We start from the raw sequence: 27,969 nt of genomic DNA on the forward strand, positions 1-27,969 counted from the left end.
GTAACTGTCAATATGTTAGCTGTGATTATCATATTATCATTTTATAAATATTACTATTGGGGGAAACTGAGTGAAGTGCATGTACATTATATTTTTCTTGCTCCTGCAATGAATCTTCAATAATATCAATAAACATTTCAATGAAAAGTATGAACGAGGAACTTCCCTAGTGGTACAGTGGATAGGAAGCCACCTGCCAATACAGGGGGCATGGATTCAATCCCTGGTCCAAGAAGATTCCACATGCTGTGGAGCAAGCCCAAGCACCACAATGACTGAACTCCTGTGCTGCAACTGCTGAAGCCCTAGAGACCATGCTCCTAGAGAAGCCACCACAATGAAAAGCCCACACATCACTCTGAAGAGTAGCACCTGCTCACCACAGCTTAGAGAAAGTCTGAGGGCAGCAATGAAGACCAGCACAGCCAAAAATATATAAATGAATAAAAACTTTTTAAAACATAGAGGATTGGAAAGTTGTAGTTTGTAAACTGTAAGTACAAGAAACTTGGAATTGTTATACTGAAGTGAGTAAATACATACTCATGTAGGTATAGTGGAACATTCCTAGAGATAACAAGGCTGGGCACATTTTGATAAAATGATCAGTTCATCAAGGTTCTGACTGGTAGCACATAAAAGACCCTTAATATATTCTGTAAGTGAAAATCTCAGAAGATAAACCCTTAGGTGATCTTACCACTGTCTTTCTTCAGTATCTTTATTTGAAGGATTTTAAAATCATTGTGTATTCCTAGTGTGATTGAAACTGAAGCACAATAGCAGTTGCTAAAAGGTAGTAATTGTACCACAATTCACTTTGCTTTAATTAGAAACAAGGGATTATATTTTGTTAATTATTATAGCCTAAAGTCAGTATAAACAAGAAAAGCACTCACTTTCTGTTCTTTCCACAGAAAATTCATAGAGCAATTCACTTCTGTATCTCTCAAATTCTGTTTTCCAGAAATGACCGAAGACTGTGTAGCAGGTTTATCTTAGATTATTTAAAAACCATGTTCATGTCAAGGTCCAGTGATGATTTTACAGAATCACTGAGGACAAGCGCATTAAGTGAGTAAACCTTTAAACAGATTTAACGTTCATCAGATAGAGGAATCTTTAGTAAATAATTTTCTCTATGACTTTACTAAAAAGCCAATACCTCGTGACTCCAGAAGGACTGAGGAAACTCTTCCACTGCTCTCTTACAGCAGCGAAGTGACGAGAACCGTTGATGACAAACTGGTGTGAAGTCACGTAGATTCCATGTGAATTAATGAAAGGAAAATTTTCCCTCCGTTTGCCTCATCACAATGGCTTTTGAGGAGCTCCTTAATGAAGTTGGTGGCCTGGGAAAATTCCAGATCCTTCAGATGGTTTTAGCTCTTCCTCTTGTTGGGATAGCAGCCTGTCATATACTGTTGGAGAATTTCACTGCTGCCATTCCTGGTCATCGCTGCTGGGTCTACATCCTGGATAATGCCACTGAGATCCTCAGCCCTGATGTCCTCCTGAGAATCTCCATCCCACTGGATTCAAACTTAAAGCCAGAGAAGTGTCATCGCTTCCTCCACCCCCAGTGGCAGCTCCTTCACCTGAATAGGACCTTCGCCAACATGACTGGCCTGGACACGGAGCCCTGTATGGACGGCTGGGTGTATGACCACAGCTTGTTCTCCTCCACCATCGTGACTGAGGTAAGGCCCCATTTTCCTCTTCTGAGTACTTGGTGTGGATGTTTAGAATAACATAAAATAGACACTGTTCAAATCTTCAGTTACTGAGAAGATAATGTAATGAGTTCTCTTTTATCCTTTCAGTGGTTGTTTATCTTTTTATTTATTTATTTATTTATTTAATTTTACTTTACAATATTGTATTGGTTTTTGCTTATCTTTTTAAATTGCCAAGAACTTACATTATAATCACAGCTTCCCTTGTGGCTCATATGGTAAAGAATCTGCCTGTAATGCAGGAGACCTGGGTTTGATCCCTGGGTCAGGAAGGCCCCCTGGAGAAGGGAATGGCTACCCACTCCAGTATGCTTGCCTGGAAAATTCCATAGACAGTGGAACCTGGTGCATGGGTCACAAATAGTCGGACACAACTGAGTGACTAATACTTTAACTTCATTTTTAATTACAATTGAGAATGAGGAAATCAGCAAACTGGATATGAACTTTACTGTCACCAAACTTAAAATTTAATGAGGAGGTTGATGTTTAGATCAGTACATGTTTGATATAATGTGTGAAAAATTATTTTTAGTTGCATGTTCTCAGCCTAGTTGTAATTGGAAGGACTTCTATTAACCTTAAAAAATTCCATCTCCTGACTAATTGTAGAGAAACAAATCAGTGTATTTCACTCTAGGTGTGATCCAAATATCAGTGATAAAAAAAAAAAAAACTCAACTATTTTCAGTGTATCAAAAAGATTGAGAATCACTGAGGTATGTAGTCCTAAGTGAATATAAAGATTTGTCCTGATAAAATCTGAAAGATTGAGTTGAGAATTTCTAGAAAAGCCATGCTCAAACTGGGACTTAAATAGTAGAGCCGAGTAAATGTAAGAAAGGAAAGCAGAATGTACTCATTGAGAGCTTTAAAATGCTGTGGTGCTCCTCTGTGCTGGTTTCCTTCTTTTCCAGTGGGACCTCATATGTGATCACCAGTCACAGAAATCAGTGGTTCAGTTTGTATTCATGGCTGGAATGCAGGTGGGAGGCTTCGTATACGGCCATCTCTCAGACAGGTGAGTGTCTCCCAATCACTGCTGCCCTTCCACTGCGTGTTTTCACAGTTTATGATTGTTTCATAGAGAAGTCATTACTGAGTTCCCATACACAATTTACACTGTGGGTTGCCTTGGTTCCCAGGAAGTTATAGATGGAAATGTAGAATTAGACTCATTCTGATGGATGACATTTTGTTGCCACTGGGCTGTCTGTACTGGACACAGAAATGTCACCTCCATAACATCTGAAGGGAATTTCAGAATAATCCTTAGAGGTGAACTACCATAAACTTCATTTATAAAGTTGAGAAGGAGTTACCAATGGGAAGAAGAGGAAGGTGCTTCAAGACAGGAGGTTCTTGTTCTGTGAAAAATGCTATTGATAATTTAATAGGGATTGCCTTGAATCTGTAGATCGCTTTAAGTAGTTTGAGCAAACTCTAGGAGATAGTGAAAGTGAAAGTGAAGTTGCTCAGTCATGTCTGACTCTTTGCGACCCACCCCATGGACTGTAGCCCACCAGGCTCCTATGTCCATGGGATTCTCCAGGCAAGAATACTGGAGTGGGTTGCCATTTCCTTCTCCAGGGGATCTTCCCAACCCAGGTCTCCCGCATTGCAGGCAGGAGATAGTGAAGGGCAAGGCAACCTGGCATGCTGCAGTTGATAGAATTGAGAAGAGTCAGACACATCTTAGAGACAGAATAATAGCAATATTGCATTAAAGAAAAAGCTTCAGAATATATGAAACAATCACTGACATAACTGAAGGGCAAAGTAGTTCTGTATTCATAGCTGAGAACATCAGTACTTCAGTTTTAGTAATGGATTAAACATCTAAGCCAAATAATAGTAAGGAAATACAAGACGTGAGCAGCACTACAAACTGCTAGAGCTAACAGACCTGGATAAAACTCCCTTCTTGATGAAAGAATACACATTTGGTTCGTGGAGCATTCTCCAGACTTGACCATGTATGAGGCTCAAAGCCAAAAATCAGAAAATTTTGCAAGATTTCTAGGCTTTTTAGATGTCCTGAGGTGACAATGTATGATACAAAGTATGACTAGTGAATTAACCAATCTGTAAATATTTTTGTTCTAATTGATAAAAATAAAAGGCAACATCTTAGATGTGGAATTGTTAAACAATCTCTGAGAAATGTGAGTCATGACTTATTCATCTAGGTTGGCAGCAGAGGGGTAGAAGGAAATATAGAGGGAGGGCTGGGTGTGGATGTGTTCATATTTGTATTTTGATGATAACCACTGATGTGTGTGCATCTCCTGGCTGTACTACAGGAATGCATTGTTAAGTAATTAATTCAACGAAAACACACCTCCCTGCTAATACTTTAATAGCTGAGTTTGAATAATAAATCTTCTTAGAAGCATTATACTTTGTGTACTCTGTTGCTTTATGTATCATTTTAAACTGAACATGAAGTGAATGTAGTGTTTCAATCATAGCTCTGCCAGTATCTTTGTCTAGAGACCTGTTGCCATTTTTGTCTTCTCTGAAATTTTTGTCACCAAGAAAGGCACGATTATGTTTTTTTCCTTAAAGATTGAGTGGTGGCTCAGACAGTAAAGAACCTGCCTGCAATGTGGGAGACCTGGGTTTGATCCCTAGGTTGGGAAGATCCCCTGGAGGAGGGCGTGGAAACCCACTCCAGTATTCTTGCCTGGAGAATCCCCATGGACAGAGGAGCCTGTTGGGCTACAGTCCATGGGGTTGCAAAGAGTTGGGCATGACTGAGTGACTAAGCACAGTGTATTTTTGGTTAATGGCAAGTATTCAAGATGTGTGAAATGGCATGATACATAACTGTACGATCTTAATTACATAAAAATGGATGCTTATAGTGAAAATACACAAATGAGACCTAGAAGAACACATCAAATGGTAAACTGCTTGTGACTATGAATGACTTAGTTTTTTCAGTTCTTTTGCATGCGCTAACTTTTTTTTTTTAAAGAGTAACAGACTTTCAGATTTTTTTTTCATACATGATATTATACATGTTTCAATGCTATTCTCCCAAATCTCCCCACCCTCTCCCTCTCCCACAGAGTCCATAAGACTGATCTATACATCGGTGTCTCTTTTGCTGTCTCGTACACAGGGTTATTGTTACCAAAAAATGTTATTTAAAAAACCTTTTTAAAAAATATTTTCTGTGATTACAACAGAATGAAATTAGAAAACATAAGCAGAAGGAAAATTGGAATTTTTACAAATACATGGAAATTTAGTGTTACTCTTACATAAACCTTAACAACTTTGATGCATTGTTTCACTGATCTTTTGCATCAGTTGCATCTTAACCTGTCTGGTGCTAGAGAACAAAGTACACTTTTAGCCCTCTTGTGTCCTGCACTGCAGGGGTTAACAGTCAGCCGCCTGTTGCTCTGGCTAAGCCATGAGAAAATCATCGTGGGAAAAGAATAAAAGCAAAATATAGCAGTACTGCTGCTGCTGCTGCTAAGTCGCTTCAGTCCTGTCCGACTCTGTGCGACCCCATAGGCGGCAGCCCACCAGGCTCCCCATCCCCGACAGTATAACCCAAATAAAAGTACATCAGTTGGGGCTGTCATACCCTGCTAAACTAAGGAAAAACACAGTGTGGACCTTGGAACGCCGGGTCAGCGCAAGTTCAGAACACTGCTTGTGCACACACTAAGATGTTTTCCCAAGGCATGTGCGGGTCTATGACCTCCAGTTAGGTGGTAGCCCTTGTACAAGAAAATAACAGTTTAGAGTAATCAATAAAACGGGAGATGTGACCGGGGACACAGGAAGCTGACTTCATTGTAACACAGTAGATACTTTCTGCTTGCCAAGACACTAAATAAAAGTGATGTGGCTCAGAGAAACAGGGCTCTTGACCCACGAGGTCTTGAGTCCCCCAGTCCCATCTTTAAAACTTTAATTCTGTCTCTAGTTTCTTTTTTCCAAACTGTGCGTCGACCGCTTTTGATCCCTACCTACTGTGCTGGCCGCAGCACTACACACTATAGAGATTCTCTACTCTGCTAAATACATAAGTTAGTACAATGAGTGCTTATAGTATATTATAATTTCCAACACTGTAGTTTTTTAATGGGCTTCCCTGCTGGCTTAGATGGTAAAGAATCTACATGCATTGCAGGAAATCTGGGTTTGATCCCTGGGTCGGGTCTCCTGATGACTGCGTGATGAAGTTTTGGTAATTTTTTTTTATATAAAACATTATAACACTTGTTTAGGTAACATTATACCTGCTTATTTAGGTAACAAGGAATGTTACCTTGAAGCTATTTCCATTGTTGACCTGGCTCTTGTGTACTCAAGCTTCCAGATACAAAGAATCACTTATTAAAACATTCTCTAAATGTCAATGGAGAGGGCAATGGCACCCCACTCCAGTCCTCTTGCCTGGAAAATCCTGTGGGCGGAGGAGCCTGGTAGGCTGCAGTCCATGGGGTCGCACAGAGTCGGACACGACTGAGCGACTTCACTTTCACTTTTCACTTTCATGCATTGGAGAAGGAAATGGCAACCCACTCCAGTACTCCTGCCTGGAGAATCCCAGGGACGGGGGAGCCTGGTAGGCTGCAGTCCATGGGGTCGCTAAGAGTCGGACACGACTGAGCGACTTCACTTTCACTTTTCACTTTCACACATTGGAGAAGGAAATGGCAACCCACTCCAGTGTTCTTGCCTGGAGAATCCCAGGGATGGGGGAGCCTGGTGGGCTGCAGTCTATGGGGTCGCACAGAGTCGGACACGACTGAAGCGACTTAGCAGCAGCAGCTAAACGTCAAAGTATGTCTTTTTAATTTTTTACCACAAATTATCACTATCTCCGTAATCTAAGCTGACTCTCTGTTTCTTAGGTTTGGGCGAAAGTTGATTCTCAGGTGCTGTTTGCTCCAGCTCGCCATCTCTGGGACCTGCACAGCCTTTGCTCCCACCTTCCTCATTTACAGCTTGCTTCGCTTCTGGTCAGGCTGTTCTGCTGTGGCCATCATAACAAATAACTGGTTGCTCAGTAAGTCAACAGTTTTGTCCTTCTTCATTTTCCAAGCCTTGAATTTGATCTTGAAATTTCACCCTTAGACAACATTAATATCCCTATTGGGTTTTCCTTTAGTTGCAGAGTGGACAAGGTCCCAGTCTAAAGCCATGGTAACAATGCTGATAACTTGTGCTATTAGTATTGGACAGATGATGCTGGGAGGACTGGCTTTTGCCTTTCGAGAGTGGCGCACCCTGCAGCTGGTGGTGTCTGTCCCTTTCTTTGTCTTCTCTTTCTCCTCAAGGTATGAGCATCTCTCTCACTGTGTTTTAAGGGAACCTGGGATGAAAATGCTTGCTGAATTGGGATATATTGATTTTCTTATTTCCTGAACACTTTCTTATTGTTTCTGCCTAAACCAGGGTCTTTCATCTGTTTACTCTGTTCAATTTGAGATTTGAGAAGCAGAACACAGAATAACAATGAGCTTTCTGCCTGGGAGTTCCAGGTATTTTCTGCCATTTTGCTTCCTAAGTCTTACCCAGTGTTATGTCATTGAGTTATTCCATTACTATTTTTCTTAATATAAAATATATACTTAAGTATTTTTGAAAGATAAAGCTTCAATTTTTTGGCTTTGGAATGAATATGATACAATCAAGTTCTCAATGATTTTCTATGTTGCATATTAAATTGGATAAAGGAAGAGGCAGAAAATGTATTCATAGAGCAATTTAACAAATAGCAGCTTAAATTCTCCAGAACAGAAAATGACATGCAGATTGGATGATTTACATTATGTGTTCACCACTCTGTCTTCCCTTAAGTAATTTATGGATAATCTCATCCCTACACTTATAACCATTCTAGGGAGAGTCATATTCAGTAGATCCCAGAAAGATTGCTATGGATTTAGTACAGTGACATGAGTACAAAGAGACAGAAATAAAAAGGATAATCCACACCAGACCCATCTGCTACGTCATTCTCTCCTCTTAACCAGGAAGGTGTGTTTATTGTCTCTGTTCATTGATAAGGAAACTGGGGCAGATGTAAATAGGTGACCCCCATTTATGGAGCTGTTGTTGTTCACTCAGTGCTGTCTGACTCTTTATGACCCCATGGACTGTAGCATACCAGGCTTCCCTACATTTGCATTCCACCGACATTGCTGGAAGTGGCAGGAGTATTGACAATATTTGTTGGCCTGAAAGCATACATGGTTGGATGGCATCACCAACTCGATGGATGTGAGTTTGAGCAGGTTCTGGGAGTTGGTGATGGACAGGGAAGCCTAGCATGCTCCAGTCCATGGGGTTGCAAAGTGTCAGACTTGACTGAGTGACTGAACTGAACTGAAATGCATTCGGGGGTTTCTTTTTTCAAGATAATATATATTATGAATATATGCTACGTGCACAAATGTGCTGGATCTCATGCTTAGCTTTGGAGGGAATTATGCAAGTGAGGGACTCTCAAACTTAAGCTTCTTAGGCCTCTTGGAAAGCCTTCTGCTGAGTAAGCAGAGAGGCAATTTGACTGCAAACTCTATGATCCTTTGCATGTAGAACATCTTTTAAATGTACTACATAAAGTGGTCATTCTTGTATTTTCCTAGCAGTATGTAACAAAACATGAGCTCCTTTTCCTAACCCAATACTTGAAGTGGTGAATATCGGATTGAAGGCAAAAAGCATTAGCTGTAATTAACCATATGACAAATAAGCAAGAGAGAACTGACTGCACTTGTGGGCCCTTCTTTCATCAGGTGGCTGGTGGAGTCTGCACGGTGGCTGATTGTCACCAATAAAACAGATCAAGGATTAAGGGAACTTAAGAAAGTTGCACGCAGAAATGAAATGAAGAATGCCGAGGCAACCCTGAACATGGAGGTGAGCAGAAAGGGAAGGTGGTTACTGCTGAATGTGAGTCATAAACTGACACCTGCCTTCTCCTAATGAGATAGACAAGCTGCTTTTCTAACAAGGGCAGCTAGTTAAGAATACAAATTCCCTGGTTCTTTATGGCCATGAGGGCCATAAAGCTCGTAGAAAAGAAGCTTTCAGCTTTAGTTCACTTCCTGACTGATTGTATATCCTATGTACTCTCCAGGATGCCCTGACCCCTCTGTGCTCTCATTTTCAAAATTTAATGGTTATCATTTAATTTCCTGGAGTATCCCTTAACTCCTTACCTACTCCATCATATCAACATCACACCTGTGATTGCATGTGTAATATTGTTCAGTTGCTAAGTCATGTCCAACTCTTTGTGACCCCATGGAATGCACCTCGCCAGTCTTCCCTATCCCTCACTATCTCCCGGAGTCTGCTCAAACTCACCTCCATTGAGTGATTCCATCCAGTCATCTCATCTTCTATCGCCCCCTTCTCCTCCTGCCCTCGGTCTTTCCCAGCGTCAGGGTCTTTTCCAATGAGTCAGCTCTTTGCAGCAGGTGGCTAAGTATTGGAGCTTCAGCATCAGTCCTTCCAATGAATATTAAGGGTTGATTTCCTTTAGGACTGACTGGTTTGATCTCCTTGCTGCCCAAGGGACTCTCAAGAGTCTCTTGCATGCAATTCAAAACATCATTTTTTTTGGTGCTCAGCCTTCTCTATGGTCCAACTTTCACATCTGTACATGACTACAAAACCATAGCTTTGACTATACGGACTTTTGTCAGCAAAGTGATATCTCTGCTTTTTAATGGACTGTCGAGGTTTGTCATAGCTTTTCTTCCAAGGAGCAAGTGTCTTTTAATTTCATGGCTGCGGTCACCATCTATAGTGATTTTAGAGTGAAGAAAATAAAAGTTGCCACTGTTTCCACTTTTCCCCCTTTTCCCCAACTATTTGTCATGAAGTGATGGGACTGGATGCCATGATCTTAGTTTTTTGAATGCTGCATTTTAAGCCAGCTTTTTCATTCTCCTCTTTCACACTCATCAAGAGGCTTTTTTGTTCCTCTTCACTTTATGCCTTTAGAGTGGTATCTTCTACATATCTGAGGTTGTTGATATTTCCCCTGGCTATCTTGATTCCAGCTTGTGAGTCTTACAGCCTGGCATTTTGCATGATGTACTCTGCATGTAAGTTAAACAAGCAGGGTCACAATGTATAGCCTTGACGTACTCCTTTCCCATTTTGAGCCAGTTCATTGTTCCATGTCCATTCTGTTGCTTCTTGACCTGCTGATAGGTTTCTCAGGAGGCCATGAGAAATACCAATGGTATGGTATACTCATTTCTTGAAGAATTTTTCACAATTTGTTGTGATCTACACAGTCAAAGGCTTTAGCATAGTAAATGAAGTGGAAGTAGGTGTTTTTCTGGAATTTCCTTTCCTTTTCTATGATCCAGCAGATGTTGGCAATTTGATCTCTGATTCTTCTGCTTTTTCTAAATTCAGTTTGTACATCTGGAAGTTCTCAGTTTGTGTACTTTGAAGCCTAGCTTGAAGAATTTTGAGAATCACCTTGTAGCATGTGAAATGAGTGTAATTGTGTAGTAGTGTGAACATTCTTTGGCATTGCCTTTCTTTGGGATTGGAATGAAAACTGACCTTTTCCAGTCCTGTGGTCACTGCTGAGTTTTACAAATTTACTGACATATTGAGTGCAGCATTTTAGCAACATCATCTTTTAGGATTTTAAACAGCTCAGTTGGAATTCCATCACCTCCACTAGCTTTGTTCGTAATAATGCCTCCTAAGGTCCACTTGACTTCACACTTCAGGATGTCTCACTCTAGGTGAGTAAACACACCATCATGGTTATCTGGGTCCTTCAGACCTTTTTTGTGTATTTCTTCTGTGTAGTCATGCCACATCTTCTTAATCTCTTCTGCTTCTGTTAGGTCCTTGCCATTTCTGTCCTTTACCATACCCATCTTGCAAGAAATATTCCCTTGGTATCTCCAGTTTTCTTGAAGAGATATCTAGTCCTTCCCATTCTATTTTCCTCTGTTTCTTTGCATTGTTCACTTAAGAAGGCTTCCTTGTCACCCAATGCTATTCTCTGGAGCTCTGCATTCAGATGGGTATATCTTTCCCTTTCTCCTTTGCCTTTCACGTCTCTTCTTTTCTCAGCTATTTGAGAAGCATCCTCAGACAGCCACTTTGTCTTCTTGCATTTCTTTTTCTTTGGGATGGTTTTGGTCACCACCTCCTTACAATATTATGAACCTCCACCCATAGTTCTTCAGGCATGCTGTCTATCAGATTTAATCCCTTAAATCTATCTGTCAGCTCCACTGTATAATTGTAAGGGATTTGATTTAGGTAATACCTGAATATATTACACTAGAAAGAAAGGACACACATCTCTCCTATCCTACTGGCACTCATCACAATACCTGGCACTATACTAGCAAATGATACTTGTTTGCTTTTGTTCAAGGGTTTGAGAGTGACCATGCAGGAGGAGCTGGAGGGAGCACAGACCAAAACTACTGTGTTTGACTTTTTCCGCACACCCAACCTGCGTAAAAGGATCTGTCTCCTCCTCTTTGTGAGGTGGGCTACCCACAATGTATGACAACTTGAATGGGAACATGAATCTGTTTATCACAAAAGGTTACAACAGTGTTGTGAGAGGGAGGGCTTATTTGTGGTTAAAAGATGAGGAAGAGAATACAAGATGGCGAAGGAGTAGGTGGACGTGGAGTGCATCTCTCTCCACGGATACATCAGGAGTACACCTTCAGATATAGAAGTGCATGCAGAATATCAGTTGAGAGCAGACAGAAGTACCTGACCAGAGGAAAAGAATATATAGAACCATGCAAAACTCGGTAGGATGAAGGAACTAGGGGGAAAAATAGGAGTGTTAGTAGGACTGGACCTGCCCTTGGTGGGAGGGGGAACTGAAGCAGGGGTCCAGTCCCCACAGTGGGACAGTTGTCCAAGACAGAGGAGAAACACTTAAGGTTGAGAGTGAAACAGCTGATCTGTGGCAGCCTAAATGAAATGAGAATCAGACAGTCCTTGCTGCAGCCATACATACCCTGGACAGGGATGTGGGTCCCCTGGAAGGTATAGTGGCTGGGACCTGGAGTTTGGGGATTGTGGAGCAATCCCAGGGCGAGGGGTGCTGTTGACTGTCGAGAGACAGATTGAGAGGAGATTAGGCAGGGGATGGATTGTGGTGGGGAATGCTGATGGAAGAAAATATGGCAGCCATGGAAGCAAGGCGATACTGCTGAGTCACATGTAGGGGGTGAAGCCATCACCATAGCCTCTCTCTCTCCACACACCAGCATTGGTAGCTGAACAATAGAAAGCCTGGCCCATCAAATGCCTGACGCACTGAACTGCAGAGCAGGACCCCACCCAGGGTGCTCCTTTCAGTGACTGATGTGCCGATCTACAGAGTAGGACTCCAGCCAGGGGGATCCTTCTATGTGCCTGATATATGGAACAAGAGAGAAGGACTCCAGGCAAGGGAGCCCTCCAAGGGCCTGAATAGGAGAAGCTAGGAGGAAAGAATGGCCAAAGAGGCCTTCTGACCACCAGCTACAAGAGGCTCAAAGAATGACTCTGATAGGGCCATAACTCCTGCAGCAGAGGCAGTCCGTGTCCCTGCACACTTGGTGCCACTAGGGTCCCTGCAAGCCAAGCAGCTGCGCCAACTTCATGCTCAACTCTCACTGGGGCAGAGCTGCCACAGGCAAAAAATGTCTTGCATCTATGCACACAAGATCACTTCAGTCATGACCAACTCTTTATGATCCTATAGACTGTGGCTTGCCAGGCTTCCCTGTCAGGGAAAGTGGTTCTCCAGGCAAGAATACTGGAGCATATTGGCCAATACTGGTTGCCATACCCTTCCAGATCACTATATTTCCTGCTGCTGTAGCTGCCAACTTCCCTGAGTACCTGGTGCTGCCAGAACCCTTGTGATCCAAGCAGCTGCACCACCTCCACACCTGGCCCTCACAGGGGCAAACCCAAAACCTCCAGGGCAACCTCAGAAGCAAACCCCAGTGGATGACCCACATGTAGTGGTGGAAATAAAACCACAATTGAAACCCAGGGGCAGTGTGGCTAAGGAAGAAGACCCAAAACCTTCCCACAAGCTGTACAAGCTGCAGATTAAATCCACACAATCAACTAGGTGAAATCTGTGTCTATGGAGTATATAAAATGTTGTTGAGAGCTCTCACAAAAGAAAATGCACTAATTCTGATAGCTGTGGACCTTGGAAGCAAGAACACATAGGAGTAGGACCAGATTAGAATCTGAGCTGCCCCCACAGCAGGTCCAGAGGTCAGCACAGTGTTGGAGAGCAGTCTAGGGAGGTGAGGTGGACTGTGACTCCCAGCGAGGGAAAGGACTCTGACAGCAGTGACTCAAGAAAAAAAAAGAAAGAAAGAAAGAAAAAAAAGAAAAACATTTATTATTCTTATGTTTTGACTTGTTCTGTAGATTCTTTTGGATTTTTTTTTCTTTTTTCTTTTTCCCTTTTCCCTTGCTCTGCTGTAATTGTCGATTTTATTGGCACTATGAAACCTAATAAAGCTTTTGAGGTTTTTTTTTTTTTTCAGTGACATTTTTTTATTATTGATATAAACCTCTGCCTCTACATTGGGCTTTTGCAGTTCTGTGATGTTTTCCTTTTTTTTTTTTTCCTCTTTTTAAAATTTTAATCTTTTAAACCTATAACTATTATTCTACATTTATTCCTTTGTTTGTTTTTCCTACTCTTTTCCCCCTGCAGTTAATCATTAATATATACAAATCTTCTTCATCTACCTCTATTTAACTTTGCATATCTGTTCTTTCTTTCCTGTCTCTCTTTCCTTTCCTCTCAACATAATTGTTAGTTTTGTTTTCATTGCTTTATTCCCCACTTGGCACCTTGCTTTAGTTTTGTTTTCCAGTTTGTCTTTTAGTTAGTTTTGTTCTTAACTGGTAAATATATATATTTTTTATTTCTTTTGTTTGCCAGGTCAATCTACTGTGTTCTTTATTTTTGTTGGACTGTTTTCACTTTGCTTATGGGTGTATATGTATATGTGTATATTTCATTATTTTGATTATTATTTGCCTGACTTTGTAACTGCCATTTGTCTGAGGTTCATCTTTTGTTTCTCATTTTTGCATTTTTGTTTTAATCTCACTTAATTCCATAACAAACCACTTGTGGAATCTTTGTCCCTGACCAGAGGTCAAGCCCTGAATCTTTGGAGTGGGAGCACCTACTCCAAGACCCTAGACTTGTATCAGAGAACTAACCCAAGGGAGTATCAAACAGTGAGAACTCACAGAAAGGAAACCACTTGAATACAAGACCCCAACCACCAGTAGCACCCTGTGAGTGCTAAAACCCAATCATCAGCGGACAGAATTACCACCTCACTCAGCCTTGCCCATCAGAGGAAAAACAAACAAACAAACAAGCAAACAAAAACTCAGCAAAAATCTCGCCCTATATGAAGCTTCTGCAAATCACTGCACCAACCTTAGGAGGGCAGAAACCAAAAGGAAGAAAGAATTCAACCTTGAAGTCTGGTAAAAGGAGACCTTAAACCCAATAAGTTTAAAAAATGAATGAATACTACACAAATGAAGGAACAAACTAGAAACACAGAAGTCCAAATAAATGAAGAGGAAATAGGCAAACTACCTGAAAAACAATACAGAATAATGGTAGTAAAAATGATCAAAAACCTTGAAAACAAAATGAAGAAAGTACAAGAATCAACTGACAAAGACCTAGAAGAACTAAAGAATAAACATACAGAGACAATCAACACAATTACTGAAATTAAAAATACTCTAGAAGGAATCAATAGCAGAATATCTGAAGCAGAAGAATGAATCAGTGAGCTGGAAGATAAAATGATGGAAATAACTTCTGAAGAACAGAATAAAGTAAAGGAATGAAAAGAACTGAGAATAGTCTCAGAGACCTCTGGGACAATATCAAATGCACCAGCATTTGAATTATAGGGGTCCCAGAAGAAGAAGAAAAAAACAAAGTTTATGAGAAATTTTTTGAAGAGATTATAGTTGAAAATTTCTCCAACATGGAAAAGGAAATAGTCAATCAAGTCCAAGAGGCACAAAGACTCCCATATAGAATAAACCCAAGGAGAAACACACCAAGACACATACTAAACAAACTAACAAAGACAAAGTACAAAGAAAGAATATTAAAAGCAGCGAGGGAGAAGCAACAAGTAATATATGAGGCAAACCCCATACACCTAACAGCTGATCTTTCAGCAGAAACTCTGCAGGCCAGAAGGGATGGCAGGATATATTTAAAGTACTGAAAGGGAAAAATCTACAGCCAAGATTACAGTACCCAGCAAGGATCTCATTCAAAATTGATAGAGAAATAAAAAGCTTTTCAGACAAACAAAAGTTAAGAGAATTCAGTATCACCAAACCAGCTTTACAACAAATGTTAAAGGGACCTATATAGTCAAGAAATACAAGAAAAGAAAAAAGATCTAAAAACGCAACCCCAAACAATTAAGGAAATGGCAATAGGAACATACATATCAATAATTACTTTAAATGTAAATGGATTAAATGCTCCAACCAAAAGACAGAATGGCTGAATGAATACAAAAACAAGACCTGTATATATGCTGTCTACAAGAAACCCACTTCAGACCTCAAGACACATATAGACTGAAAGTCAGGGGATGGAAAAATATATTCCATGCAAATGGGAAGCAAAAGAAAGCTGGAGTAACAATCCTCATATCAGATAAAAACAGACCTGAAAGAATACTACAAGAGATACAGAAGGATACTACGTAAAGATCAAGGGATCAATCCAAGAGGAAGACCAACAATTGTAAATATCTATGCACCCAACATAGGAGCACCTCAATACATAAGACAAACACTGCTGCTGCTGCTGCTAAGTTGCTTCAGTCGTGTCTGACTCTGTGCGACCCCATAGACGGCAGACCCCTGGCTCCCCCATCCTTGGGATTCTCCAGGCAAGAACACTTGAGTGGGTTGCCATTTCCTTCTCCAATGCATGAAAGTGAAAAGTGAAAGTGAAGTTGCTCAGTCGTGTGACTCTTAGCGACCCCATGGACTGCAGCCTTCCAGGCTCCTCCGTCCATGGGATTTTCCAGGCAAGAGTATTGGAATGGGGAGCCATTGCCTTCTCCTAAGTCAAACACTAACATACATAAAAGGAGAAATTGACAGTAATACAATAATAGTAGGAGACTTTAACACCCCACTCACACCAATGGACAGATCATCAAAACAGTAAATTAATAAGGAAACACAAGTCTTAAATGATGCATTAGATGAGATGAATTTCATTTATATCTTCAGGAAATTCCATCAAATACAGAAGAATACACCCTTTTTTCAAGTGCACATGGAATATTCTCCAGGATAGACCATATCTTGGGTCACAAATCAAATCCTCAACAAAATTTTAGCAAACAGAATTCAGCAACACATCAAAAAGTTCATACACCTTGATCACGTTGGATTTATTCCAGGAATGCAAGGATTCTTCAATATATGCAAATCAATCAATGTGATATACTATATTAACAAATTGAAAGATAAAACCATATGACAATCTCAGTAGATGGAGAAAAAGCCTTTGACAAAATTCAGCACCCATTTATGATTAACAGCCTTTAAAATATGGGCATAGAAGGAACTTACCTCAACATACTAAAGGCTATATATGATAGGCCTACAACAAACATTATTCTCAATGGTGAAAAAAATGAAAGCATTCTCTCTAAGCTCAGGAACAAGACAAATATGTCCACTTTCACCACTATCATTCAACATAGTTCTGGAAACCCTAGCTACAGCAATCAGAGAAGAAAAAGAAATAAAAGGAATCCAGATTGGAAAAGAAGTAAAGCTCTCACTGTTTTCAAATGACATGATACTGTACATAGAAAACCCTAAAGATACTATCAGAAAATCACCAGAGCTAATCAGTGAATTTAGTAAAATTGCACGATACAGAAATCCCTTGCATTTCTATATACTAACATTGAAAAATCAGAAAGAGAAATTAAGGAATCAATCCCATTCACCATTGCAACACAAAGAATTAAATATCTAGGGATAAACTTACTAAGGAGACAAAATAACTGTACACAGAAAATTATAAGACACTAATGAAAGAAATCAAAGATGACAAACAGATGGAGAGATAGTCCATGTTCCTGGGTAGGAAGAATCGATATTGTGAAAATGACTACACCACCAAATGTAATCTACAGATTCAATGCCATCCCTATCAAATTACCAATGACATTTTTCACAGAACTAGAACAAAAAGTTTCACAATTCATATGGAAACACAAAAGATCCCGAATAGCCAAAGCAGTCTTGAGAAAGAAGAATGGAGCTGGAGGAAATCAACCTTCCTGAATTCAGATTATACTACAAAGCTACAGTCATCAAGACAGTATGGTACTGGCATAGAAACAGAAATCTAGGCCAATGTAACAAGATAGAAAGCCCAGAAATAAACCCACGCACCTATAGGTACCTTATTTTTGACAAAAGAGGTAAGAATATACAATGGGTGCAAAGACAACCTCTTCAATAAATGGTGCTGGGAAAACTGGACAGCTACATGTAAAAGAATGAAATTAGAACACTTCCTAACACCATACACAAAAATAAACTCAAAATGGATTAAAGACCTAAATGTAGAACTAGAAACTATAAAACTCTTAGAGAATAACATAGGCAGAACACTCCATGACATAAATCAAAGCAAGATCCTCTATGACCAACCTCCTAGAGTAATGGAAATAAAAATAAAAGTAAACAAGTGGGTCTCGATTAAACTTAAAAGCTTCTGCACAGCAAAGGAAACTATAAGCAAGGTGAAAAGGCAAGTCTAGAATGGGAGAAAATAATAGCAAATAAAACAACTGACAAATGACTATCTTCCAAAATAAACAAGCAGCTCATACAACTCAATGCCAGAAAAACAAACAACCCAATCAAAAAGTGGGAAAAAGACCTAAACAGACATTTCTCCAAAGATATACAGATGGCTAACAAACACATGAAAAATCCTCAACATTGCTCATTAGTAGAGAAATGTAAATTAAAACTACAATGAAATATCATATCACCTCACACTGATCAGAATGGCCATCATCAAAAAGTCTACAAACAATAAATGCTGGAAAGGGTGTGGAGAAAAGGGAATGCTCTTTCACTGTTGGTGGGAATGCAAATTGATACAGCCACTGTGGAAGATGGTATGAAAAAAACCTCCATATGACCCAGCAATCCCATTTCTAGGTATATACCCTGAGGAAACCAAAATTGAAAAAGACACATGTATTCCATTGCTCATTGCAGCACTATTTACAATAGCTAGAACAGGGAAGCAACCTAGATGTCCATCAACAGATGAATGGATAAAGAAGTTGTGGTACATATACACAATTGAATGTTATTCAGCCATAAAATGGAACACATTTGAGTCAGTTCTGATGAGGTGGATGAACCTAGAACCTACTATACAGAGTGAAGTGAGTTGGAAAGAGAAAGATAAATATCGTATTCTAACACATATGTACGGAATCTAGAAAAATGGTACTGAACAATTTATTTACAGGGCAGCAATGGAGAAACAGACATAGAGAATAGATTTATGGACATGGGGAGAGGGAAGGAGAGGGTGAGATGTATGGAGAGAGTAACATGGAAACTTTCATTACCATATGTAAAATAGCCTACTGGAGTTTGTGGTATGGCTCAGGAGACTCAAACAGGGGCTCTGTATCAACCTGGAGGGGTGGAGTGGGGTGGGAAATGGGAGGGAGGTTCAAAAGGGAGGGGATATGTATACCTATGTCTGATTAATGTTGAGGTTTGACAGAAAACAACAAAATTCTGTAAAGCAATTATCCTTAAATAAAAAAATTTAAAAAGAAAGATGAGGAAAACACAGCAAATAAGACTCACATGGAGCTGACTATATTATAAACAGTTCATTATGTCATATCACACTATCAGTCTCCTCACTGGAGATTGATGTTGAGAACTTCTATTGCAGTACAGATTTGCATACTTAATTGTCTTTATTTTTTCTTTCAGTTTTCATTGATGCAAGTGTTGCAAACAGAAACACGAAGAGATCAGGAATATTTAAATATATATCTAAATATATAAATCAATGAGTATGTCAGTATATAAAAATGTAACCAACATACAGATCAAGATAGAAAATTGTAAATCCCATGGAGTGCCCCACTACCACCACCACCAGCACCACCCCTTTTCTCTCCTCAACCACCCTCTCCTTTGCCAAACAAAACTTAACAGCTGTTCTGCTATCCTTCACTCTAGACGTGTGTGCCCTGATGTTGAGCTTCACATAAAGTAAATTATAAAGGGTTCTGGAACGGCCCCTGTGTCTCATGCTCACTCATATAGACTCACGCATTCAGGTGCATGTAACAGTAGATTATTCTCCCTGCTGCTGCTGCTGCTAAGTCGCTTCAGTCGCGTCTGACTCTGTGTGACCCCATAGACAACAGCCCACCAGGCTCCCCTGTCCCGGGGATTCTCCAGGCAAAAACACTGGAGTGGGTTGCCATTTCCTTCTCCAATGCATGAAAGTGAAAAATGAAAGTGAAGTTGCTCAGTCAGGTCCGACTCTTAGCGACCCCATGGACTGCAGCCTACCAGGCTCCTCCATCCATGGGATTTTTCCAGGCAAGAGTACTGGAGTGGGGTGCCATTGCCTTCTCCCATTCTCCTCCCTAGTGTTTTTGTTTTCCATTCCATGAATACACTACAGTGTTTATATGTACTTCAATATTGATGGACTTTTGTTTAAAATTTGGATACATTTTTTGTGTGTGTTAGTACATGGCCTTCTGTGAAAGTCTTGTTTGTTATCTCTTGAGGGAATGCTTTGGTAGAGTCAGGAGGAGAAATTTTAGATTCTGAATTTTTGAAGATGTATGCACATGGACCAAAAAAGCACACAAAACAGTATATATCCACTGCCAAACTTAAGAAAGTGACTATTGAACAGTATATTTTATCTCTTTCCAGACATATCTCAGTAGACTGCTGATTCACTTAACTACATTGTGCTTTTTTGACCTTTTCATATCCACTAGGACATGAACTTATGTTTCTGAATCATAGACGATCAGAATGTAAGGGAAAAGTACAGATAATGGTCAAGAGAAGCCCTGTTTGCAATTGCTCTAGTGGGTTCTTCTCTTGCAATTTCTAAGTCTAGATCTCTCTGGTGAAGTAGATCCTTAAAGTGGATTCCATTCCCTTAGATGCTCCTTGGTTAAAAGGTAGATCCTCACCGGGAATCTTTGATTCCATATCTGATGGTGCAGTTGGTGCATGTTTGCTTTCCTGCATTCTTACATTTGCTTTTAGCCCCATGAAATCTGATATGAACTTTAAATTTCCCAGAATTCTGTTTGGACACCAGCATGCTATGCTGCCAAGTCAAGGGGACCCAGGTAGCTTCTTTGCAGTTTCACTCACTAGTTCAGAAAAGGGAAGTGCTTTACAGTATTGGCTTTGGGTGAAGAAAGGGAGGACTTTCTGCATACAGACAACCCTCAAAAAGAAGTTATTTCCCTAAATTTTTAGTTTTAATGCTTATGTTTTCAAATTCTCTGTACCATCCAGTTTGGCGATTGAGTCACATTATATTTTTACTGATAACTCTTTGCTTAGAAACTCCAAAAAGGACAAAAGGAATATTGTTTTCATTTATAGCCATGTAATTATTTATGGTAACTTTACCATCTAAAATTGAAGAAACTAGGTTGAGACTTTATTCTTTAGCCGCCTGGGTGGATAAAATCATCAGCTGCAGCACCTGGGCTCTAAACCTTATGGCCTGCATCTTTCTTCTTTTGTTCACTGCAGGTTTGCTGTCACAGTACCCCTTTATGGCATCTCTCTGAATCTACAGCACTTTGGAAGCAATATATTCCTGTTCCAGGTCATCTTTGGAGCTCTTACCACCTTAGCCCGATGTCTTGCACTTCTAGTACTGAATTACAAGGGCCGTCGACCAACGCAGATGCTTTTCTTGTTCCTGGTGGGACTTTCCATTTTGGCCAACATGTTTGTGCCCCAAGGTGAGGGGAGACTGGACTTTGGGGAAAGGAAGGGTCTTTCCCCATCCTTCAGGGACTGTAATTGGTCACACTTGTCTGAAATTAGGTTTAAAGACAGGTTCATATTTTGAGCTAAGTATTCCCCCAAACCAATCTGATTATTTATGAGGTTTTCTGTTAATATTTTTTGGGAAAACAAAAAACAAAGGTCAGTGAAGGGCAAATAAGACTGTTAAGTCACCATGACTACAGCTCTTGTTTATGGTAGTCTCTCAGGAAATGAAGGGAGAAGGCAATGGCACGCCACTGTAGTACTCTTGCCTGGAAAATCTCGTGGGCGGAGGAGCCTGGTGGGCTGCAGTCCATGGGGTCTCGAAGAGTTGCACACGACTGAACGACTTCATTTTCACTTTTCACTTTCATGCTTTGGAGAAGGAAATGGCAACCCATTCCAGTGTTTTTGCCTGGAGAATCCCAGGGACAGGGGAGCCTGGCGGGCTGCCATCTCTGGGGTTGCACAGAGTCGGACACGACTGAAGCAACTTAGCAGCAGCAGCAGGAAATGAAAAAAAAAAAAAAAAAGAAATCTCCTTTTTCCAAGGAATGAAGGCGTAAACAGCAGGAACAGGATTTAAGCAGATTAAAATCCCTGTCCATTCCATGTTAGATTACTTTATAAGTTAATAGAATGAAAATATGTATTGATTAGGAGAACCATAATGGGCACAATACTTTACCATCTCCCAGTGCAGGAATGTGCTGCACAGCATTAGAGATGGGCAGGCTCTGCTTCTCAGAATGTCACTAATGACACAAGCTTACTCCCTTACAAGTGTTCTTTACAATATTATAAAGCCATAACTAGATTTCTTTTTATACTGTGCAGAAAACTGTTTCTCCAGATTTTTTTTTTTTTTTTAGTGGTTCTGTTATCCAAACAAAAGTTTCCTTTCCTGGTTCCTCATGTCTAACATTGAGGTAGACCTGGGTTCTCTTTAGCCTTTCCACTAACAGAGCAGTCCTGTCTTCCTATTACTCTCTGGTGTCATACCCATGGCAATGCTGTTTCTACACTAGATCAATTGACTCACTGAGGTTTACCTGAGTTTCCTGATTTTTTCCATGAGAATCCCACATTGCTAAAACCTCCTAAATCCCAAGGAACCTAGGATGACCGGTCTCTTTAAATTCTACACTTTAATTGTGAAGTCCTTAACTTTAGAGCTGAGTCTTCCACATGACAGTTCTACCTTCTACAATAAAAATATAATAAGTATTGGACAGAATAAGTAGATGCAAATTTCTACCAGACTCACCTTTTCTTCCTGTTCTCTGTCAAATCTCAGATATGCAGAGAGATTTGCTATAATTAATCCGGATCATTTTATGTACATTTTACAACCTATGTTGATAATTTTATATCTCTCAGATTATAAAAGACTCCATGATCTCTACTATTGTAATATTTTCTACAACAAATGTTCAAATAGTCTATAGAGCTGTTGGTCTTGACTAAGCTTGTTGGATGCTGATTGTCTCCACACAGTTGTCTTAACCCCACTGATCTTCCTCTGTCCAGAAATGCAGCCTCTGCGTGTGGCTTTGGCAAGTGTGGGAATCAGCTGTGTTGCTGCTGCTGTCACCAGTTACTGTGTCCACTGTGATGAACTCATGCCCACTCTTCTCAAGTATAAGACTTTTTATATCTCGGGAAGCCTGGTTAAAGTTTGATATATAGTGTCCAATAGTTTAATAAAATTTGTGGTTTAGGGAAGGGACCAGGAAAATGTTCTAATTCCACATGTAAGAAGGTGGTAGTCTACCATTTGTAAGTTCCAGGTATGAGTGTAAAACAGAAATGCAAAATACCGAATCAGTCAGTTCTAGTGAGGTGGATGAACCTAGAGCCTGTTATACAGAGTTAACTAAGTGAGAAAGAGAAAGACAAATATCGTATACTAAGGCATGTATATGGAATCTAGAAAAATGGTATTGATAAACCTCCTTGCAGGGAAGGAATGGAGATGCAGACATAGATAACAGACTTGTGAACACAGTGGAGGAGGAGAGAGTGGGACGAATGGAGAGAGTAGCATAAACATACTTACACTACTGTGTGTAAAATAGGTATCTGGTGAGAAGCTTCTATATAACACAGGGAGCCCGACCTGGTGTGTGATTATCTCGAGGGGTGGGATGGGGGGAAGGGAAGGAGGCTCAAGAGGGAGAGGATATATGTATAATTATGGCTGATTTGTGTTGTTGTACGGCCAAAACCAATACAACATTTTAAAGAAATTTTCCTGTACTATTCCCACCAAGACCCAAATTGGAGGTAAAATTACATGCAAAATTGGAATATAATTTGAGACAATGCAAGATTTCAAAGAAGTTTTTTGACATTAAATTGAGAAAATCTACCCCCAAAAGTCCTTGCCAAGTTATTACCTAGGAATTTCCATTTTAATAAAAAATTTAGTAGACTCTGAAAAAAAAATAATGAATGAAAATAGGTTACAGAATTTTTATACAAAATGTAAATATTTTAAATATTCATAAAAATAAAGACAAAATAAATGCCTAGAAAAGAAATGTGAAGTACCAAAAATATTAGGAAATAAAAACAAAATGTGGATTTGATTTTAATTACTGTTGACTTTGGATATGGATTTTCTAAAGAGTGATGTTTTAATATAAATGTTAAAGATGACTTGGTGCCATGTACTATACTGAACAGTATTTCAATGCATCTGTTTAAAATGATGAAAATGGGTCTAACACATCTCAATCTTGTCAAAGACAGATGGAAAAGCACATAGCAAACCACAAAATCAAGTGTTTTTCATAAAGCCCATACATATATAATAATTATGTTTTATTGTGTTACATAATCACATCAAAAATAGATCATAAGTTACAAATGTGGATTTTTACTGGATTATTATATATTCTTGTTTATCCCTTAGGGCAAAAGCTTTTGGATTAGATGCAATGGTTAGTAGGTGTGGGGCAGCACTGGCTCCTCTCCTGATGACCCTAGTGGTGTATCTACCCACCCTGCCCTGGATCATCTACGGAGTCTTTCCCATCATTGCTGGTCTTGTTGTCCTTTTCCAACCTGAAACCAGAAATATGCCTCTGTCTGACACTATCCAGGATGTGGAAAATACGTGAGTAAACCTTCTACCATCTCTTGGGAGGGACTGTGTGCTTTGGATCTGTGGGTGAGAAAGGCAACACACCACGTGGGTCCTTCAGATCACTGGGGGAGATAAGCCTTGTCTGGAATACGTCTATCTTGGGCCATCGCCTTCATGAGTGGCGAGGTCATGTCTATCCATTACAAGTTCCAGTCTAGACTGCAGAGATCCTCTATATCTTGTTCTTGTTGGTAGTTTTAGTCCTAAAGAGATGATAATTAGCTCTATTGTGATGGCATATCCTCCTGCCTTCATGACGGTATTTATGTCCATGGATACTCAGTCCACAAGAAAGAAAATATTAGTTGCTCAGTTGTATCTGACTCTTTGTGACTCCATGGACTGTAGCCCTCCAGGCTCCTCTGTGCGTGGAATTCCCCAGGCAAGAATACTGGAGAGTGTAGCCATTCCCTTCTCTAGGGGATCTTCCCAACTCAGGGATCCACAAGAGCCTGAGATATTAGAAAGGAAATTTTAATCTGGAGGCATGATCACTCATACAGAATGACTGGGAGTGTCATGCTATATCAACAACAACTTGACCAAAACATTTAGCTAGACAAGTCTTATCTCAGTGGAAAAACATGGACGGAAGTCTGAGAAGACTGAATAAATAATGAGAGATGAGGAAGTGGAAACAGTAAGTGTAAACAGCACTTTAGAGAAATCTCACTGTATGCATTTGAGATTAGGAAAACCACCTGAAATGGCTGACAGTTGGAGGGGGACAGAGGACCAAAGCGACAACTTAAAAAAATAATAACAAGCAATATTTCACAGAGTTTCACTACTGGTTAGAAGTAATGAACTGAACTCTTTGAGGTTTTGGTCATTTCTTTATTGTTTCCCATTCCTGTTTAAGTGCAATGTGTTAGTCATTCTATGCTGTATCATTCAGTGCCCAGAGTAAAATAGATCTGGGATATGAAAATAACTCATATTTAAATGTATGTGTTTCCAACATCATATATTTTATTGTTTGCAATGAATGGGTTCTAACCTCATGAAGAAATTTGGATTTTTTGTTTCATAAAACAATTTACCTAATTTGAATTAAGGCATTTCAACTAACTAGATAAGATCTCTTTCTCTGAGCAAGAGAGATTCAACAGCTTTGAGAGAAAAATTAATTATCATTAAAAATGGAACAAGCTGTAGAAATTATCCTATTACAATGATTATTTACACTTTTCTCTTGGTATGAAATTGTTGGTATTTATTATAGTTTAAAACAAATAAATCATATTATAGGGGAAAAAAAAGAAATGGTAATAAAGAAATTAATCTTGTTTATGAGCCTGTAAGATTCAGGCAAATTTTGTCACTACACTTCAATGAAAGTATCAAGGATAGGAGGAAAAAGAAACTAGTAAAAGTATTTTAATGTGAGAAATATGGTATCTTTGTGACATTGGGCTTCTATAATCAGGTTCCACAAACTGAGTGAATCACACAACAGAAATGTATTTTCTCACAGTTTGGGAGCTTAGAAGTCCAAGCTCAAGTTGTTGGTAGAGCCACACCCCCTCTGAAGGCTCTAGGAAAGGGTCTGATTCAGGTCTCTCCTGGCTTCTGGTAGTTCCTCAGCTTGTGGTAGCGTAACTCCAATCTTCACATGGCATCTCCCTGGTATGCCTCTATGTCCAAATATCCTCTTTGTATAATGACACCGGTCAAATTGGTTTAGAGACATAACCTACTCCAGGATGACCTCATCTTCATTAATTATAACTGCAAGAACCATGCTTCCAAATTTGATAATGTCACATTTTAGATACTGAGAGTTAAGACTTGGATATATGAATTTTTTTTTATTTCCAGCTTTATTGAGGTATAACTGACAAATTAAAATTGTTTATTTAGGATGTACAATAGGAATTTTAAAAGGTGTACTATGTGATGATTCAACATATGCATTTTTAAGAAACTTTTTCTTTTATTAACACAACTCTTTAAATAACATATGAATTTTTGAAGGGACACATTTCAATGCATAGCAAATGGGGTTAACATTTCCCATTTGCCTCTTGACTTTCCAAAGATGTCATTGGCCAGAGATCTAAAGAGACAAGTGAGAGCAGCATCCTTCAAATTTGCTTTCTTGTCAACAGGTTTTGCAGCATCAATGTCAATCTCTCATGGGTTTTACTGGATTATAAGAAGCTGATGGTTAGAGGATCAGTTTTTACTTGTGCAGGGAGGGCATCCAAACTTATTTTTTTTCTGTTTTTTAATGTTTGTTTCTATTTGCTAATTGGTTGGTTGATTTGCTTCTGTTTTGTTTTTCCAGCAAAACAGTCTCAAGAGAAGCAAATGAAAAAGATTTCTACATAAAAGTGACAAAATTTTAAGTGAATTTCATGAGATGACTGGTGAGAAAAATAAAAACATGAAGAAAAAAATGGGAGTTTTCCTTTATCTTTACATACTAACAAGAAAATATACTGTAAAATGAATCCCATTTACAATCATGGCATTAATTTGCAATTAAACAGGAGACATGGGTTCAATCCCTGGGTTGGGAAGATCCCCTGGAGAGAGGAATGGCTACCCACTCCATTATTCTTGCCTGAGAAATCCCATGGACAGAGAAGCCTGGTGGGCTATGGTCCATGGAGTCAAAGAGTTGGACACGACTGAGCAACTAAGCATACACACACACACACACACACACACACACACACAAACATAATTTCTTGGAATATAATTCCATGATCAGAACAATGGTGCCCACATAGAATGAATGTTAGAAAACATTTTTTTCTCTTCTACTCCTGAAGGAGTTTGGGTAAAATGGGTTATACGTCTTTCTTAAATAATTGGTAAAATTTCCAGGGAAGATACCTGTAGTTTTCTTTGTGGGAGGATGTTTAACTGTAAGTTTATTTTATGTAACAGATGTAAGACTATTCAGTTTGTCTTTTTCCTTCATTTATAGTTTCTATCCTTATCATGTATCCTATTTTCCTATAACTTTACTTACCTGGTAATGTTTGATGGATGCCAAGCATTGTGACTCAACTTCTGGGATGTTAGATAATTTTTTTTATTCCTAAAAGCACTGAGCTGTTTGGGATATGCCTAGGTTACTTGAAAATATTGATGTTTTTGTGTCTGAGGGAAATCTTGGGCAGTGTGTACCAGGCAGCTGCTTGGACTCATCCATAGGCTATCAATACTGTCAAGGGGCCAAAGAACCATGGGCAATAGGGCTGTCTAGACATATCTCCTGGCTTGCTTGTCAAATTTGTAATCCATATAGGTTTGCCCACTGCAGAACAAGTCAAACACTGAGTCACTGAGATTTGCCACAGAGAAAGTATTATTTGTGAGGTAGTAAGTGAGGATACAACAGAACAAATCTCAGATCTGCATCCAAAAAGGCCAGAGACCTGAGATATTTATGATACAAAGAAGAGGACTGGTCTCAGGCATTTGGAAAGGTGATTGGAGGCTGGGAAAATGTGAGGTAATTCACTTCTATGCAGGCCCATGTTTAGGGTCAGTGGGCTCAACTAGTTTTGGGCAGGTGTATTGGGCAGGGCTTGCCCAAGTCACTTCAGTAATTTCCAACTCTGTGTGACTCTATGGACTGCAGCCTTCCAGGCTCCTCTATCCATGGGATTCTCCAGGCAAGAATACTGGAGTGGGTTGCCATGCCCACCTCTAGGGGATCTTCCTAACCCAGGGATCGAACCCTTGAGTCTCTTCAGTCTCCTGCATTGGTAGGTGGATTCTTTGCTCCTAGCATCACCTGGGAAGCCAGGTGAGTATTGGATAGGAGCTGACTCCAAATTCTTGGAAAACAACTTAAGCTCCCATTACTATGGTGATTCATACGTCAGAAGTATGTGGTTAGAAGTCTGATGATAAATTACATACAGTTCATGAAGCTGGGAGGGTTTGTAGGTAGAGACAAGGGAAAAAAATAACTAAAGTAGGCTTAGCTAGTAAAGG

General features: G+C 39.7%; 1 protein-coding gene across 1 annotated transcript; it reads left to right on the plus strand.

Annotated features, from left to right (window-relative positions):
• Positions 1 to 1,193: 1,193 nt before the first annotated feature.
• Positions 1,194 to 26,408, plus strand: LOC133241354 (solute carrier family 22 member 10-like). Its single transcript, XM_061406725.1, has 10 exons — positions 1,194 to 1,700; positions 2,654 to 2,757; positions 6,617 to 6,771; positions 6,874 to 7,042; positions 8,507 to 8,630; positions 11,134 to 11,249; positions 20,619 to 20,833; positions 22,392 to 22,500; positions 23,779 to 23,982; positions 26,303 to 26,408. Exons 1-10 carry the CDS (start codon positions 1,317 to 1,319, stop codon positions 26,361 to 26,363), a joined length of 1,641 nt encoding a protein of 546 aa, XP_061262709.1. The 5' UTR covers positions 1,194 to 1,316; the 3' UTR covers positions 26,364 to 26,408.
• Positions 26,409 to 27,969: the final 1,561 nt, after the last annotated feature.

This window comes from Bos javanicus, chromosome 29, assembly GCF_032452875.1.
Source record: "Bos javanicus breed banteng chromosome 29, ARS-OSU_banteng_1.0, whole genome shotgun sequence".
Lineage (NCBI taxonomy): Eukaryota > Metazoa > Chordata > Mammalia > Artiodactyla > Bovidae > Bos > Bos javanicus.

Coding starts and splice junctions, on each gene's coding strand:
- LOC133241354 (XM_061406725.1), top strand. CDS start 1,317: ATGGCTTTTGAGGAGCTCCTTAATGAAGTTGGTGGCCTGGGAAAATTC. Junction 11,250..20,618: donor TGTCTCCTCCTCTTTGTGAG/GTGGGCTACCCA, acceptor TGTTCACTGCAG/GTTTGCTGTCACAGTACCCC. Junction 23,983..26,302: donor ATCCAGGATGTGGAAAATAC/GTGAGTAAACCT, acceptor TTGTTTTTCCAG/CAAAACAGTCTCAAGAGAAG.